This window comes from Miniopterus natalensis, chromosome 1, assembly GCF_054644295.1.
Source record: "Miniopterus natalensis isolate mMinNat1 chromosome 1, mMinNat1.hap1, whole genome shotgun sequence".
In the NCBI taxonomy this organism is placed as follows: Eukaryota; Metazoa; Chordata; class Mammalia; order Chiroptera; family Miniopteridae; genus Miniopterus; species Miniopterus natalensis.
The window spans coordinates 2375205-2391931 of NC_142081.1; the positions used below are offsets into that span (position 1 = coordinate 2375205).

Below are 16727 nucleotides of genomic sequence, written 5' to 3' on the forward strand. Positions count from 1 at the left end.
ATACAGCGGCTCTTGGGACCGTCGCTGCGGTTTTGTTCTGTTTTGGAGATGGGGGGGGGAGGGGAGATGTATCGAGTTTAGTGGAAATTTTTAGAAAAGGTTAGCTGTGTGCTGACGTTTACCTGGAAGCTGAAACGGATTTAATCTACTCCACGCTAACCGTTCGTGGCCCTGCTGGGGGGATTCTGGAACTTTCTCCCCCACCCGCTGGCGGGGCGCTCGGTCAGGAGAGGGAGCTGGAAGGACAACCCGGGAGGAAGGACTTCACAGGTGTTTGCCGGCTGGCCGCCTGGGACGTGTCCCCAGCACCTCCTCAGGCGGCCTCGCGGCAGGTTCTGAGCGTGGCACTGCCTGCGTGGCTCACCGCAGAGAGTGACTTTCCAGCAAGCTCTGCTGGCAGCCGCAGCCCCTCCGGTGGGACCGGAACCCCAGTGCGGGTTCGGGGCGGAGACATCGGGCTTGCTCCTTCCCTGGCGCTCGCCTCAGCCCCGGGCCACCTGCACCGGGCACCTGCTGCGCCTGGTCCGGGGTTCGCTTCTTTCTGCGGCAGCCAATCCCTCGTTACTCCGGCCCAGCCCTGTAAGCGTTCCCTGTCCAATGACCGCGGAGTTCCGCCCCTCGATTGGGCCACGAATGTTACCAAGGCCCAGAAAGTTGCTCAGCTACAAATGTGGGCCCGGCAGAGGAAGGACCCCGAGAGGGCAGAGCCACGAATCAGGGCACCACGGGCCCCCTCCTTCCCGGGGCCTCCCCAGTGCAGCCTTCCCATCTGCGGGAGGCTCAGGTCCCTGCGCTGGCTCACCCAGGCTGTGCCCAGCAGTCCTCCGCCCTGCGCCCAGTCACAGCCCCCTCCTGCTGTGACCTGTGTCCATTTCTGCAGCCTTACCTGAGCCCCTCCTGCCCTGACGTGACCTCCTGACTGAAACCTTGCTCTCCATGGAATCCAGCTGGGACTCCAGGCTCGCACCTGAGCCCGAGCTTGGCCGGAACCCACTTTGAACAGGTGCTGGACATCGCCGATGGCCCCCACCCGAGCCACGCAGGCCTCACCTCCTCTCCTCCAACCTCCAGCGACACTTGCTTCCATTTCTCAGGGAAATATTAGGGTACAAAGTGTCAATATGTGACACATTCACATAATAACAAATTTATATCTATTATTTATTAATACTATTTATTATTAATAATAAATTATTAAGAAAAAGAATAAAGTAAAATAAGAATAAATTATTATTTATTAATAATAAATATAAAAATAATAAAAAATCAAAACAGGATATACAGCCCTAGCGGGTTTGGCTCAGTGGTTAGAGCGTCAGCCCGGGAACTGAAGGGTTCTGGGTTCAATTACCACCAAGAGCATATATCTCGGTTTCAGGCTCCATTCCCAGCCCCCCAATAGATGCGTCCCTCTCACATCGATGTTTCTCTCTCTCTCTCCCCCCCTTCCACTCTCTGAAAAGCAATGGAAAGAATATCCTCAGGTGGGAATGAAAACCGCAGGATACACAGCGAAGCAGCTCCTCCGTCGCATGGGCCTCCCTGCCCCGCCCGCCCGGCCCAGCGCCCGCGTGCACCCTCGCAGGTAATGCTGCGGGTTCCGGGCGCCCTCCCGGCCGCCTCGGGGTGAGCGCGGCGGGCACAGTGTAGGCTTTTCCACCCTAGTTTATCTGACGGCCGCGCCCTGCACACTCTGGCCTGCAGTCTGCTTTTCTCCCCTGGACATCACCTGTTGGAGCAATTCCCACGTCAGAGCAAAGAGCACCTCCTCCCGGCTCACAGCTGCATAGGTCTCCATTGTTCAGCCCCTGCCCTGTGTCCCTGGGGCCACTGACGGACACCTAGGGAGTTTCCAATATCCCGCTGCTGCGTCAGAGTAAGCGGCCTGGCACCCGTGTCATCGTGCATGGATGTCAGAGTGTCGCTGAGACACGTCCCCAGAAGGGCCGGCTGGTTGCAGGCTTTTGCGTATTGTGAACGGTCCTGCACAGGGGCTGTGCCCAGGTGCCCCCTGAGCCGAGTGAGAGCGCCGGGGGGTCCCCAGCCCCTCAGGACAGTGTTGCCACCCCCTTGAGTGTGGACAATCTGATGAGCCACAGTCCCTGTCTGCAGGCCCCTCGAACTTTAACTCCCCAAATTTCTCTCCCCCCTCCTCCCAGGCCATCCTGTCAGGAATCGCACCCGGCTCCCCTGGCTCAGTCCCCTTGGCTGGGTGAGTGTAGGAAACGGCCAGCAAACAGCAAACAAGCTCTGAAGGGGTTGGGCAGCAAGCTTCCCCAGGATCGCAGGAATCCCCTTGAAAATGAGGGAGGCAGCCTGGCCGGCGAGGCTCAGCGGATGAGCGTCGACCCAGGATCCAGGCGATCGGGGTTCGAGTCCCGGTCAGGGCACAGGCCCGGGCTGCGGGCTCCACCCCCAGTCGGGGGCATGCAGGAGGCAGCCGATCAATGACTCTCATCATGGATGTTTCTCTCTCTCCCCCCCTCTCCTTTCCTCTCTATGAAATCAATAAAGATTTATTTAAAAAAAAAGAAAACAAGGGAGACATTTCTGCCAGGAATTGAAAACAGGCCCTTATCTTTCCGGAAAGCTCGCCCCCAGGAGCGTTGCGTCCCTAAGAACAAACGTGAAGCATCGGCACAGAGCAAGGCCACCTGCTCTTGCGCATGTTCTGGCTCCTCCTGATCACTGCCTCTCACGCCTGCCTTTCCGTGGCTCACAGTAAAAAGCGCTGGGTGGTGAGGAGGGTGGCTCCAGCTCCTCCAGAGCCTCAGCCCTCCGCATCTCCACCTAAATTCTACATTCTCCATGTCTCGAGTTTTCTTCGTGTCCCGTGAGCACAACGGGTTCGGGTCTTGTCGACGGCCCGGGGGATTGTTTTTCCCTTGCCCCTGCCCTGGATCTAGCCCCTCTCCCTCCACCACCATCTGTCCCCTGGGCAGCCCCAGCCCCCAACGTGGTCTCCCGGCCTTCCCTCTGCCCTCAGTTCTCCACGCAGCAGCCAGAGGATCTTTCTAAGTCATAATCATATATTTTATCAGCCCCCAATTGCCTCTTCAAAGCCCCCCAATGCTTTTCCTTTACAGCTGAAGGGAATCCCAACTCCTGCCCCAACCAAGGCCCTGGCAGCCCTGCCCTCAAGCCCTGCCCTGTGAGCCCTGTCCCCTTTGGTGGACCCTTGCTCCTGTCCCTGCCTTCACCCATCCCAGCCCCTGAGCTCTCTCTCTCTCTTCCTAAAACAGGAACCCTTCCCAGACCCCATCCTGGCCTTGGCCCTGGCAGTTTCCTCCCCTGCGCTGTTCCTTCCAGTCTGGGGTCCCCAACCAATTGTCCCCTCCCCAGTGAGCGCTCCCCATGGCCACAGAGCTGCCCGTTAACTCTGCTGCCTCCCCCCCACGACCCCATGAACTTGGGCCTGAACTGCTAATCTACTCACGCCCCATTTCTCCAGGGCCTAGCCCCTGGGGAACGTCAGCCCCGCAGAGAGGGCCCGGCCGCCTTCCCACTGCCCCCCCCCCCAGGAAGGGTCAGGGTCAGAGGACCCCATGTCCTTGTACAGGGGAGCAGGTGACCTCAGAGGGCCCCAGTCCAGGTTCTCCTGTCCCGTGCCATGAGTCACTCCTCCACTCAAGCAAATTTTCCGGCTGAGACGGCGACAGGGTCAGGAAAGTCACTGATGTGGAACGCTTGTCAGTGGCCGGAACTGGTGACTAGGGTGGGACCTCAAGCCCTTTCCCTCCACCCTGGTGGCAGGAACAGCAGGAACTGCAGGAACCTTGAGGAGCCGCCCACATCCCGCTCCTCCCCACCCGGAGGGAGAGTCACCCACCCTGGGGACCCACTGCTGCTCACAGGGCTCTGAGGACCCCGCCCGCTGGGCCTCAGCAAATTTAAACTCTCCGGTTTAAATCCACCCTCTCGGTCCCTACCCATCGGCCCCCGTTTAAAATGTCCACGTAAGAATTTTTTCCCAAACTGTAAGGATTTTTATGAGTTTATGAGAGACACTCTTCTTGTACGTTGGTGGGGACGGATGGGTAACATTTTCGGGGCGTGGAGATGGTGCGTGAGGAACAGCAGGCGGGTTCTGTGGCCTCTGCTCTGGTGGGAGGCTGAGCCCTGAGGGTCTGGGAAAGATCACTCTGACATTTCAAAGGAATGTTATTGAAAAAAGGCAAGGTGAAGACAGACCCTTGTTAAGAAAGACACTGGTCTAGGACATGACTGCCTTCCATGGCTCCCTTTTAGTTAGGAAATCTTTTGTGTGTGTGTGTTTTTGTTTTGCTTTGTTACCCTCACCTGAGGATATTTTTCCATTGCTTTTCAGAGAGTGAAGGCGGGGGAGAGAGACACATCAATTGGTTGCCTCCAGCACGCGCTCTGACCTTGGCCAGGGATCGAGCCTGCAGCCGAGGGACACGCTCTTGGCCGGAATCAAACCTGGGACCCTTCAGTCTGCAGGCTGACGCTCTGATCACTGAGCTAAACCGGCTGGCGATGATCTGCCCTTTATTTTTTATTTTATTTTTTTACTCACACTGGCCTCACCTAGCATCCTGACTCACCCACCCGCCTCCCCCTTTCTTAATCATTAAGTCTCAAGACAATGGTCCCGGTCAGCCTCCAGTAGTCTTAAAAACCAAGCCTCGGGGCTGGTGACCACAGAGCCAGAGTATTGGTTGAACCGGAGAAAACATCTAGCTGTGTTTCAGCCCCAGGGCAACCCCACTGAGTGCATTCTTGCAAAACCAGCTCAAGACACGCCACGGCTGGTGTCGGGACCAGGTGCACTGGTCGGCTGCGCCGTACTCCAGCCATCGCGGGCCAGGTCTCTGCGCACGAGCTCCCTGTGGCTCCGGGCACCATCCATCTCCCTAACCAGTCCTTACTTTCTTGGCTGCAAACTCTTTGTGTCTTTCTGGGCTCCGATGTGTGCAGGCAAACAGACCCTTTTAGTTTAGCAGCACCCTCCCTGGTGAGCTGGGCCTTCCGTTCACAGGCTGTGGGCTCCTCTGTTCACAGACGTAGCTTTCAAGGTCGACTCCAGAAATATAAACATAGTTCCCACTGAGCCCTATGTGTGGAGTTGAAATGATTGCCTAGAGTCCTGATATCTCTGTTCCGCATCATCCTCATTAAAAGACTGTGGGGAGATCCTTACAGGTGAGGAAACTGAGGCACAGAGGGTGGAGTGAGTGGCAGTGCCCACAGCAGGCCCTCCCAAAACTCATGCTCACCGGTGAGGAGGGGCAGGCGGTGCTGTGGGGTGGGACTCATTGGGGACTTGACACAGAGCCAGGAGGACAGGTCTGCCCAGACCCCAAGATACCTAGCCCTGCCCCCCCAAATAAACCACTCCACAGCCACTTCCGAAGTCATCTTTATATCAAGCTCTCAAAACCCAGATCCTGTCCTGAGTGTACACATACAAAAGCAATACTATCAAAAATAAAATTAATTACATCGGGACGCAAACTCCTACAAATGTACAAAGGCTTTTGTGCACCATTTACACGGGCCAGTTCCTGGCCAAGTACCTGGAAAGAGGGGGACAGACCCAGAGAGCTGGCCTGACCCTGGTGGCACCCTCAGCGGCTGAGTCACACCTGAATCAGAACCGCACCCTCTTGCGCTGAGAGGGTCTATAGGGTGGACAGAGGCCAGGAGGGTGACTGAACTCCTGCCTTCCTGGGGTAGGACAAGGTGCCCTCCAGGCCAGGGGACGAATGGAGAAACTGTGGTGGGCAAAATTATGATCCCCCAAAGATGCGCACGTCCTAATCTCTGGAGCCTGTGACTGTATGAGGTTCCATGCGAAGGTGCATTAAGGTTGCGGGTGAAATTAAGGTTGCTAATCAGCTGGCCTTACAAATAGGGAGAGGGTCCTGGGTTATCCATGTGGGTGGGCCAAAGGTAGGCAGGGGGTCCTTACAAGTGGACGAGGGAGGCAGGAGAGAAGTGCTATCATGTGAAAAGGCTTTGAAATGGATGGGGCCATGAGCCAAGGTTTATGGGAAGGTGGCTTCTAGAAGCTGGAAAAGGCAGGAAATTCTCCCCGGGGCCTCCAGGAGGAACCCGGCCTGCCCACACCTTGACTTCAGCCCGCTAGACCTGCATGAGAACTCTGACCTCTAGAACTGAAGAATGTCTTGTTTTAAGCTACTAAGCTTGTGGAAATTTGTTACAGCAGCAGTAAGACACTCATATCGGGACAAAGAGGTCAGAGGTCAAGCTTACCCGGCCCAGACCTCAGCCGGACTCCCAGGTGGAAGAACCATGAAGGCAGCCCCTGGGCCTGGGCCCATCCTCAGGGGATGCCTGTGGGCAATCAGAGAGTGCCCAGGGTCTGAGCGGCAGGGGTAGTGGGGCAATCTGGACGTGGCTATGACGCTGGCTCTGGCCCCAGCTTGCGGTGTGACTCCCCTGCCTCTTTTTCCAGGCCCTAGATACAAGCTAATCCTTCCCTTTTCTCTCCCAGCTGCCTTCATTCCGCAGACTTCCTGAGCCGAGCACAGCGCAGCCCCGGGTGAAGGAGGCAGGGTAGGTAAGGCCCGGCCCCTGGCCCCAGACACTCAGGCCTGGCCACGAGAAGGGCGGTTCTGAGACAGAGTGCGAAAGGGCCCACGGACGCAAGGTGTCCCAGGACTGCTGACCCCTCACCACTCTACCTCCTTAGCGCAGGCACTAGCAACTGTCGTTTCTCAGGTGTGGCCTCTTTGGCTCCTCACAGTGGTGCTCCCACCCCACTGGACTGGTAACAAACTGGGGCCTGTCCAATTCCAGCTGCCCGTGGGCCTGCACCATGGCCAGGGCTGGGCAAAAGCAGCTGCAGAAGATGGGGCACCCGTGAGGGCCCGCAAAGCCAGTGCTGGTCTGAACGGCCCCCAAGTGGGGTGACTGGCCCAAAGCGGGTGTGTCCGATGCTTGCTGGGTCCCCCCAGCAGGCCAGGCCATAGGAAAAGCTACCCAACCTTTATAAGTGAAAATAGGGACTTGAAGGGCTCCTGTGTTCTCGTGCTGATGTCCAGGATGCTCCGGATGCTCTTGACTTCACTGCTTGACAGGTTCCCCTTGATGGCCAAGATGGAGCTCAGGTGGCCTTTGCTGGCAAGGAGAATGTCCCATCAGTTGAGCCTGGTCACCAACACCCCTGCTCACACCCCTTCCCAGCTCCCCAGCCTCCTGGCCTGAGCCACAGCACCCTGTTGCCAACTCCCTCCTACGAGGGTACTCTCTCTCCTCCTACTGAGCTCCAGCAGCTCTGGCCACCTGTCCGGCCCTACAGCGCTCCGAGGTCCTGCCCACCTCAGGCCTCTAACTGGCTGTTCCTCCTGGAATGCCCTTCCACACGCCCTTGAGATGACCAGCTCCTCCCACCCTTTAGGTCTCAGCTAAAATGTCACCTCCCCCAGAAGGCTTTTCCATCTCTACAAGTCAGAACCTCCTGTTGGTTAAATAATCTTCACAAGTTGCGATTGTATTTCTTTGCCCCATCACCTCATTATTACTACAGGAGGGAGAACTGACACCTGCTCTGTCTTGTACTTCATTGCATCCCGGTGCCTAGAACAGAGCCTGGCACCTGACAGACCACTCAGTAACTAATTGTTGGTGGGATGGGTGGGTGGGTGGATGGATGAGTGAGTTGATGGGTGTGAGTGGGTGATGGATGGATGGTTGGATGGATGGATGGATGGATGGATGGATGGATGGATGGATGGGGGGGTGGATGGATGGATGGGAGGGTGGGTGAGTGGATGGATGGATGGGTGGGGTGGATGGATAAGGAATGAGTGGGTAAATGGATGGATGGATGAATGAATGGACAGATGGAAGGAGTGAGTGGGTGGATGGATAGATGAGTGGGTGGGTGGATGAGTGGGTAGACGGATGGGGAGGTGAATAGATGGATGCATAGTTGGGTGGATGATGGATGGATGGATGGATGGATGGATGGATGGATGGATGAATAGATGGATGGGTGGAGCTGGATGATGGATGGGTGCATGAATGGGTAGGTGGGTGGATGGATGGATGGGTAGATGAATGAGTGGCTAGATGGATAGACATGTGGGTGGGTAGATGAGTAGATAGCTGGAATGCTAGATGGGTGGTTAGATGGGGAGATGGCTGCTTGTATGGGTGGCTGAATAAATGGCTGAGTGTGTAGGTGAATGGGTGGCTAGGTGGGTGAGTGCAGTGGATCAGCCAGGGGCTAGACTAGGCTCAGCTATCAATCCAACTCAAGGCCCATTCAGACTTTCTCTTCCATGTCAGAGGACTCAGCCCAGAAAAACCACTTCCTTGGCTCACAAGATCCTCAGGCAGCCTCCAGCCTGGAACAGGGACCCAGGGCCCAGGGCATAGGTCCAAGCCCCGAGGATCCCTAGGCTGCGTGGTGGACCTCAGCTCATCACGGACTTGCCACGGCCTCTAGCAAGCCCCTGGTCTCTCTGGTCTCAGTTTCCCTTACGAGAGGCAACATCATATAGGCTAAGAGTGGCGACGATGGAGCCAGACTGCCTGTATTTGTCATCTTAGCTCTGTGTCACCCTGGACACAGGCCTTTAGCTCTCCAGGCCTCATGTGTAAATCAGGGATGAAAAGCATCGGCCTCGTAGGGCCACAGTGAGGATCAAAATGCATGAGCCACCGAAGAGCCTCGCGTGGCAGCTGGTACCGGCAGCAGCTGCCAACAAAGGTCAGCGCCAGGGCTGCACTGCGTGGCCAGCGCCTGAGCTCCACGCACCCAAAGGGGCTGAGTGCAGCCACGCCAGGCCGACCGCGGTGGGGGCCGGCAGGGCCATACCGACTGCCCAGGTCCTGTGGTGCCCTGTTCTCACCTGAAGTCGGGGTAGCAGGTGGCGTAAGTGGCCACCTCAATCTTGATGGCGCTGGGGTCTTGCAGGCGGATGATCTCGGCGAGTGTAGGGAGGGCTTGGTGCAGCCAGGTGGCCCGGGAGCCCTGCAAGCACAGGCCTGGTTGGAGGGAGGCTGCCCCTTCTCCAGAAGGGCACCCAGGGGCCCAGAGAGGTTCAGATCAGAACTGATCAAGTCTGGAGAGGCCCAGAGGAGCGAGGGCAGCCATCCCAGGTGGCCGGGGCTTACGTTCTGCGCGCAGAAATGTTCGATGAGGTTGGCATTGGCCAGAACCTGCCTGGCTAGTTGCTGCTGCTGCTCTGCAGTCTTGAGGACCACTTGCCGCTTACTGAGCTGCACGATGTATTCCTTCACCAGGTACACGTGGACAAGCTCCATGAGCTCCTGCGTGGGCCGGGGGGCGGTGGTGTGTGAGCCAGCCCCTGCTGGGGAGCTCCCGCCTCCCGCGAAGCCTCAAAGCCAGGAGTTAACGAAGGGGCAGATGCCAGGGCAGAGGAGTGTATACGTGTGTGTGCGTGTGTTCACTGGGTGTGCACAGACCCGTCAGCATGCGTGCCCAGGCTGCACCCCCAGCCAGGCCCAGCCCCCAGCCCAGCGGCTCCTCACCTCCTGGAAACAGTCGTGCAGTTCCGAGAACTCGGGCAGACTTTTTTCCATGATGGAGACAATTTCCTCCAGGGTCTGCACAGAGGCGGCCCAGCGGGTCTGCGTGAGCCTCTTGAACAGCGGCTGAGACGGGAGAAAGGCAGGATGTCTGGGCCCGCCCTGCAGGGGAAGGGCTGCCAGCCGCAGACATGCACACACAGACACGCACGCTGACATGCGGGGTGGCCCAGGGGCCAGGGGACTCAAGGGCTGCCAGAGGACCAGGGCAGGTCACAGACAGGAAGTGGAGGCGGGGTCTGTGTACCCTTCTCCAAGGACACCCAGCTATGGCTCCTAAGAAGCAGCCTGCCTGCCCTGAGGCATTGTCCACTGCCCCCTCTTAAATAAAGTCCTGCATAAACAAGGCCTTGTGCTTGACTGGTGCCAAGTCATCCAGGGTCATGGTCTGGCCTTCACCACCAGCAGGCCACCCACAGCCTCCCACTCTGGTCACTGGGTACGAGGTGGGCCCCCAGGGAGGGCAGGCATGGAACCCCTCCTGTTTTTCTCCAGGGACCCTCACCCTCTGCTAAAGTAACTAAGGGCTTTCTGTGGATTTCTTGGTCCCAGCAGACGTGGTGGTGGCTGCCAAAGGCTCTGAGTATCACAGCTGGGAGTCAGGCATGGGGACAGGTGGGGGAAGGAGGACTGGGGGGGAAGGGAGGCAAACTGTGTGCAAGCTTGGGGACTGGGCCGAGTCTAAATGGGTGGGGGGGACACACTGAAGCTTTTCGGTGCCCTCTCAGCCCCAGGAGGCCCCTCTGAGGCCAAGCCCCAGGCTGAAGTGGCGGGGGTGAGGTCACAGACTCCATGACACCCTCACCTGGGCAGCACCAGCCTCTCCACATCCAGCCCCACACAGTGCCTTCCACATGCCAGTCTTGGCTCCTGCCATTCTTCCCCACCCCTCCTCGTGTCCCTGCAGCACTAGGCTCAGCACGGCCCAGGGAAGGAGGCTTCAGCTACCTTCAGTTTCGAGAACAGGCCGTGGAGCAGGGTGTCAAAGCCGTGGCTCTTGAGCTCTCTCAGGGGGCCCAGGATATCCTGTGATGTCTGCCACTTCTGTTCCACGGATGTCCTGGAAGGACATGGAGGCAGGGAGGTCATATCAGCCCTGCCTAGCTTACAGCCCACACCCAGAGAGCCATTAGCCCAGGGCGAATCTTCCTAAACCACCTCCTCTCTCTCGAACCCTCAGTGGCTCCCCACTCCCTGTGGAAGCAAGCCCAAGTTGCCCCATCCATACTCCCCAGGTAGGCCCCAGCCTGCTCACCCCCAGCACACACCCATTCCCATCCTCTTATAACTTAGGGCACATGGCTCAGCCTCTGCACGCCTCAGTGTGCTCATCTGCTTAATGGACATAATCAGTGCACCTACCTAATAGGGTTGTTTAAGGATAAGACAACCAGTTAATTCTCTGCCTGAGTGCTTGACCCACCAGCACTTAAATGCTTCCTGCTGTGGCCAGCCCTGCTCATTTCCCCACAGGCCTTCCTCATTTTAATTCCACATCTGTGCTTAAGCTGCTCCTCACCTCCCTCCCTCCCTCGCCTCCTCCTACCAGCTACCCCTTCTCTCCAACAGGCAGGGCCCATGCTCTGCTCCCACCCCCCCTCCCAGCTCCCACCTCACCGGAAGGACAGACAGTTGTTGATGTTGGCCATGACATTGGCCCTGTAATTTCCCAGCTGTGTGCACCTCTCCAGAAATTCATCAAAGGCTCCCTGGTAGCTGGTGAAATAGGAAGGGGCACTTGCAAGACCAGCACAAACACTGGGACAATGGCAGCCGCCTGGGTTTACCCAGCACTTTTCCCGAGGGCTATTGGTCCCCCACAGCTCAGGACGGCAGCTAACCCCTGAGCATCCCGTGACTGACTTCCTGGCTCTGGTGTACCCCTGTGCATCTGGGAGATGGGGGGGGGGGTAGGTAAATGGAGGAGTCCTCAGAGGTGGGGAGGGAGGCAGCCAAGAGACTTGTGGGGTAGAGACTGGGGGGTGTCACTGGGGGGTGTCACCTGAAGGGGATGCCCTTGTGAGGCATCCTCCTTGCAGCTGGAGAGGGCTCTGCTGGGAGCTCTGCCCAGCAGAGCGGAGGCACTCAGTGCCCGGTTGGGGGATGCAGGGGGAGAGGACTCCTGCTCATAATGACAGGCACTCTAGGGGCCGGGAGGGGACACTGATCTAGCTTGGATCCCCAGTTGGGGCACAGGGAGGAGGCTGTAGGGCCCCGTCTGGGCCTGCCCATAAACACACCCACCTCCTCAGAAATGCAGCCAGCACCGCCAGCAGCACCTGCTTTATCTGCATGCCCAGGTCAAGCGTGATGCTCTCGGCCTTGGCCTGGCCCTGGGAGATGATCTGCAGGGAGGGAATGAGCTGAACGAGGGTTGGGTAGGGGTGGGAGGCATGCTGGAATGAGGGGGCATGCTCAGAGGTGGCGCGTGTGCGCACACAGGGATGCACAGGGTGGGATCTGCACCGTGCACGGCTTGCTCACACGGGGCTGTCCGAGTGTGCGAGGGGTGGGCTGTGCTACCTGCATGATATCGATGGCGAGCTCGCTGTGGCAGCGGCCGTTTAGCCTCTGGGGGGCCACATCCTGGGCCCAGTGATTTGACTCCAGTTCCAGGGCTCGGGCCATCAGCTCCTTCACACTGGTCTGGCGGGGAGAGAGTCAGGTCAAGGTAGCAAGGAACCCATCAGCTCTGCCCACATGGAAGTCCCTGTCAAGCGCCCTGTCCATGTCCTGTTTGTCCCTGAGCCTCCCCTCCGTTTCCTTCCTGCCCCTCCCTCGCCCTGGCCCTGGAACTGTCACTGGACTTACCACCTCATTGGACAGGAACGAGGCCTCTAGCATTCGGATCTGCTTGGGGGGCAGGAGGCTCCCCAGCTTGATCCCCTGCAGCTCACCTGCCAGCTTGGGGCTGTTGATGATGTCACTGTGGGCAGAGGGGGGCTGGAGTGAGGAAAACTGCGCCCACCCAGCACCATCCCTGAGGCGAGAGCCCACCTCCTCAGCCTGAGTCTCTGTGGGCCCTGAACTCCACTGTCTGGCCCCCACTGTCCCCACATCCCTGTCATCCCATCTCAGATGACGGGTCCTCCATCTGTTCAGTTTGGTTCGGGTCAAAAACCTTGGAATCATCGTGCCTCCTTTTACTCTCTCTTTCCCTCATCTACTCGGGCTTCAAACCATCTCCCCCACTGATCAGCCTGCAGCCACCCAGGCCCAATGCCCAGCCACCCCCATCTCTCGCTTGGCTCATTGCGGGAGCCTCCTCCCAGGCCTCCCAGCTTCGGCCCTTGTTCCCAACAACCATCCACCCAGCGGGCAGAACCTGCTCACCATCTCCTGCAAATCTGATCTCCCCTCTCACACACAGGAAAGCCAACTCCCTCTGGCAGCAGCCCTGAGACCAGCCACCCGCTCTCCGCCTCCCTCCCACCCTGTCTCCTCACTGCGCCCCAGCCCTGTGGTCCCCCCTTCCCCCAGGCCAGTCCTGCTGCCTGCAGAGGCTGGGCGAGTCCAAACAGGAAGAGCTGCCCACAGGCTCCACAGAGGCGGCTCCACTTGCCCTTCTGGAGCCTCTGCAGGGTTCAGGACCCCAGGACGGCCCAGCCCTGGCACTCCCTCAGGGGCCTTTGTCTGCCAGGAGGCCCAGGAGGGACCCTTTCTGCCCCCTTCAAAACCTGGACACTACATCCCTTTGCTCCCTGTACTTCTGGCCACACAGGCCTCAACAAGGCCTCCCTGAGCTCCCCTCCTCAGGGCTCCACGCCCGCTGGCCTCCGTTTCCTGCTGTGTTGGGCCCCGGGCTAACCACCGTTTCCCCTACCTGCAGAGGTTCGGGAGACCAGCTGTTTCCTGGTGAGTCAGGACAAGCAAGAAGGAACTGTTTCAGGGCTGGCCTGGCTCTCCCACAGCCCCTGCCCTGTGCCACTTCCCTGTGCCCTGTGCCCTGCTGACGCTTCACCCGCCGGACCTGCTGGAGGCACCAACCGAGCCCACTGGCCACCAGATGTGTCCCCGAGACCCTCAGATGCTGCTTTGACTGTCTACTCCTCCAGGCTTCCTGCAGGTTTTACACTTAGGGCTGGGCCAGCCCTTGAGGACCCCCTGGCCTCCCGTGTTGGGCATTTCCACACTCAGTCTGTCCCCAGCCAGCTTGTGCTCAGAGACTCGTGGAATCTGGGAAAATCAGGGGACGCCTGAGGCTGTACCCACGGCTACCAGGGACCCTTCCGCTGGCACAGCCACCTCCCACCGCAGGAGCTCCAGGCCTCTTGGCCAGAACCCAAATCAGCTGTGGGTTCCGTAGGGACCCCGCACAACAGGTGTCTTTCCAGTGGGCCTCATGGCCCAACCCCGCCCCTGCTCTCTGTGCTTCCTGGGAGGGCCCCCAGTAGCCTGTGGATAAATCCAAACATTGAGAATGCCTCTGGGCTCAGCGTCAGGCCCTGGAGGGTGACTCCCTCTCCGGGGAGCCCTGTCCTGGCCCAGCCTTCTTCCCCCCTTCCCTCTATTAGCCTGGGAGCTTGCCCAGCGCAGGGACTGGCCCCTGCTCCAGGCAGAACCCCATCTGGCGCCTCCTGCGCTGACCAGGCCAGGTTAGGCCCCTGCTCTGGGCTCCCACAGCCCCCCTCCGCCAGCTCTGGATTGTCGCTGCCTGCCCCACCCCAGTCCATGAATGAGTGAAGTCCCGGCCTTCCTCTGCACCTGTTTCCCCAGCTGCGGAGTGTGGCTGAGGCCCCGGGAAGGAAGGCTTCCGAGCGCCAAGCGGGCGCGCAGGGCAGGACTCCGCCTGCGCCCCCCTGGCTCAGGGCCCCCGCGCGTGGAGAGACGCCTCCGCCCGCGGACCAGCCCCCCCCAGCACTCACTTGGGGTACAGGTTCTGCACCCACAGCAGCAGCATGTAGGTGTCGCGCTCGCACAGCTCGAACTGCGCCAGGGCCTCCAGCTGGGCCGCGAAGTGCGCGTGGTAGCCCTCGGCGTAGGCCGCCACGACGGCGAACTCGGCGGGGAACAGCGGCTTCAGGCGCTCGGCCACGGCCTCCAGGTCCTCCTTCATGGTGCGGCCCATGTGCAGGAAGGCGCGCTCCGCCTCCGACAGGCCCTCGGCGCCCGCGGCCGGCCGGCCCAGGCGCTCGGCCGCCTCCTGCGCCACCGCGCGCCGCCAGAGCTGCAGCCAGCGCCGCGGGCGGGTGGCCGCGAGCGCCGAGGGCGCGGGCTCCGCGGCCGCGCGCCGGTCCTCGCGCTCCTGCTCGGCCAGCACGGCCAGCGCCTGGCGCAGCCGCTCGGGCGCCGCGTCCAGCGGCCGGCGCAGCGCCCGCAGCACCTGGTCGCGCAGCAGGACGTACAGCGCCTCCACCTTGCTCTGGCGCCGCAGCAGCTCCTCCGCGCTCGCGCCGCCCGCCGCCGCCGCCGCCCGCAGCTCGCGCTCCAGCTGCAGCAGCGGCGCCGCCGCCTCCAGCCGCCCGCGCTCCAGGTCCGCCATCAGCTCCTCCACTGCGGGGCGGACACCGCGTGAGCGCGCCAGCCGCGGCCGAGGGGACGCGGGCGCCCCCCACCCCGCACGCACCCCCGGGGCGTCCGCTGGAGGGGCGGCTGGGAGCCCAACAGGCGAAGGGAGGCACCCGGCCGGGCCGGCCGGCGTCCCCCGACGGGACTGACACCTGGTCCGCCCCCTCCCTGCCTCCCCAGTAGGTGGGCGCGCAGGTGGACACCGGGAGGGCGCACACCCCCAAGCCCATCATCCTGCCCGCGCTCTCTGCGTCCCGGGGCGCGCGCAGGCCCCTCGGCGAGCCCCGGCAGGCTCTGACCCGGACCCCAGCCCCGCGCGGCGCCCCTACCTGTGGGCGGCCGCCCTGGCGGGGCCTGCGGCCGGCCCTCCTGCTCCGCGGGGCTGGGCTGGCCCTTCTTTTTCTTCCTGCCTTTGGTGAAGATGCTGAGCATGCCGGCCAGGCCTTTGGGCTTCTTCTTCCCCGAAGGCTCTTCCCCTGCCCTCTCCGGCGCCGCCTCGGCCTCCAGGGCTGGCACCAGGTCCTCCGAGGAGGCCTCGGACGCGGAGGCCTCGGACTCCGCCTCTGAGGTGGAGCGAAACTTCAGGGGGCTTCCCTCGGGGAAGTCAAGGGCCCCCAGCGGCCTCGGCTGCTGGCCCCCAAGGCTCTCGAAGGTCATTATCTTCAGCATCGCCCTGGCTGAGGCCTGCGGGTGGGCAAGGGGAGGCGGGTGCCTGGTCGGGTCACAGCTCACAGCACACAGCAGGCGGGCCTGGTGGCAGCTCTGAGTGTGCTTGACCACTTGTCACCCTCAGGATCACCAGGGCTCTGGCCTTCTGCTGACCCACAGGGGCACCAAGGACTCAGCTCCCTCCCCCCCTCTCTCCCTGGACACTGGTTGCTCAGCACCCGAAGTTCCTGTTCCCCTCCGGCCCCTCCCAGCATCACCAGAGCAGGGAAGCAGCTGAGGAAGCCACACCTCCCAGATGGAGGGGCCTCGGCTGCGTTTTGGCAAATGTTTCTTTGACAACCCACCCTCTGGGCAGGGGGCTGCAGGGCCCCCTGGATCCCGTGAGGCCCTGGGCAAGGGACAGAGCGTGGGCTGCGTCCCATTGCGCGGAGCAGGAACAGAGGTCCAGAAAGGCACGGAGAACGAAGGCTGGCGGAGGCAGAGAGCAGCCCAGTCCCACCCTGCATCTCGCCCAGCTCTTCCCTGGTCTTGTCTGGCTGCTGGGACCACGAGGCAAGCAGAGCCTGAGCCCCCTACTCTGGCCTTGGGGCTCTGTCCACAGAAGCCATAGCACCCCCTCCGACTCCAGTGGGTGGGAAAGGACTTTGGAGAGCCTTTCCCACGTGGTGGGGACAATGAGACCCAGGGCTGCCCGAGGTCACACAGTAACTCGGACTGGGACCCAGGCTTCCTGCTTCTCCCTGCCTGCTCCCAAATGGGGTGATATCATCACAACAGCTTCCACTTTCTGTGCTCCTCCTGGGTGCCCATCCAGGAGGGTGTTTTCCTCATCTCACAAAGCTGACACAAGGAGGCTTGAAGTGCCCCTGTCTCCAACGGCGTGAACTCAGAGCTCATCGCCTGCCTCTGGGTCCCCCATCACCCTGCAAGCTGCATTCAGAAAGGCAGGACCCCCTCGTGCCCGGCAGCACCCTCCGAGCGCCTTGACTGACCACTGTCAGTGCAGG

The 16727-nt window shown here is 60.6% G+C and overlaps 1 protein-coding gene across 1 annotated transcript; it reads right to left on the reverse strand.

The window, feature by feature from the left end:
• Nucleotides 1-5367: 5367 nt before the first annotated feature.
• Nucleotides 5368-15735, reverse strand: TNFAIP2 (TNF alpha induced protein 2). The gene is made up of 11 exons (XM_087818061.1): nucleotides 15381-15735; nucleotides 14409-15036; nucleotides 12355-12469; nucleotides 12067-12189; nucleotides 11788-11888; nucleotides 11161-11259; nucleotides 10492-10603; nucleotides 9487-9609; nucleotides 9109-9264; nucleotides 8844-8965; nucleotides 5368-7104 (listed from the first exon to the last, which is right to left on the reverse strand). The coding sequence occupies exons 1-11, from the start codon at nucleotides 15718-15720 to the stop codon at nucleotides 6963-6965; spliced, it is 2061 nt and encodes a 686-aa protein (XP_087674187.1). The 5' UTR covers nucleotides 15721-15735; the 3' UTR covers nucleotides 5368-6962.
• Between the last annotated feature and the right edge of the window lie 992 nt (nucleotides 15736-16727).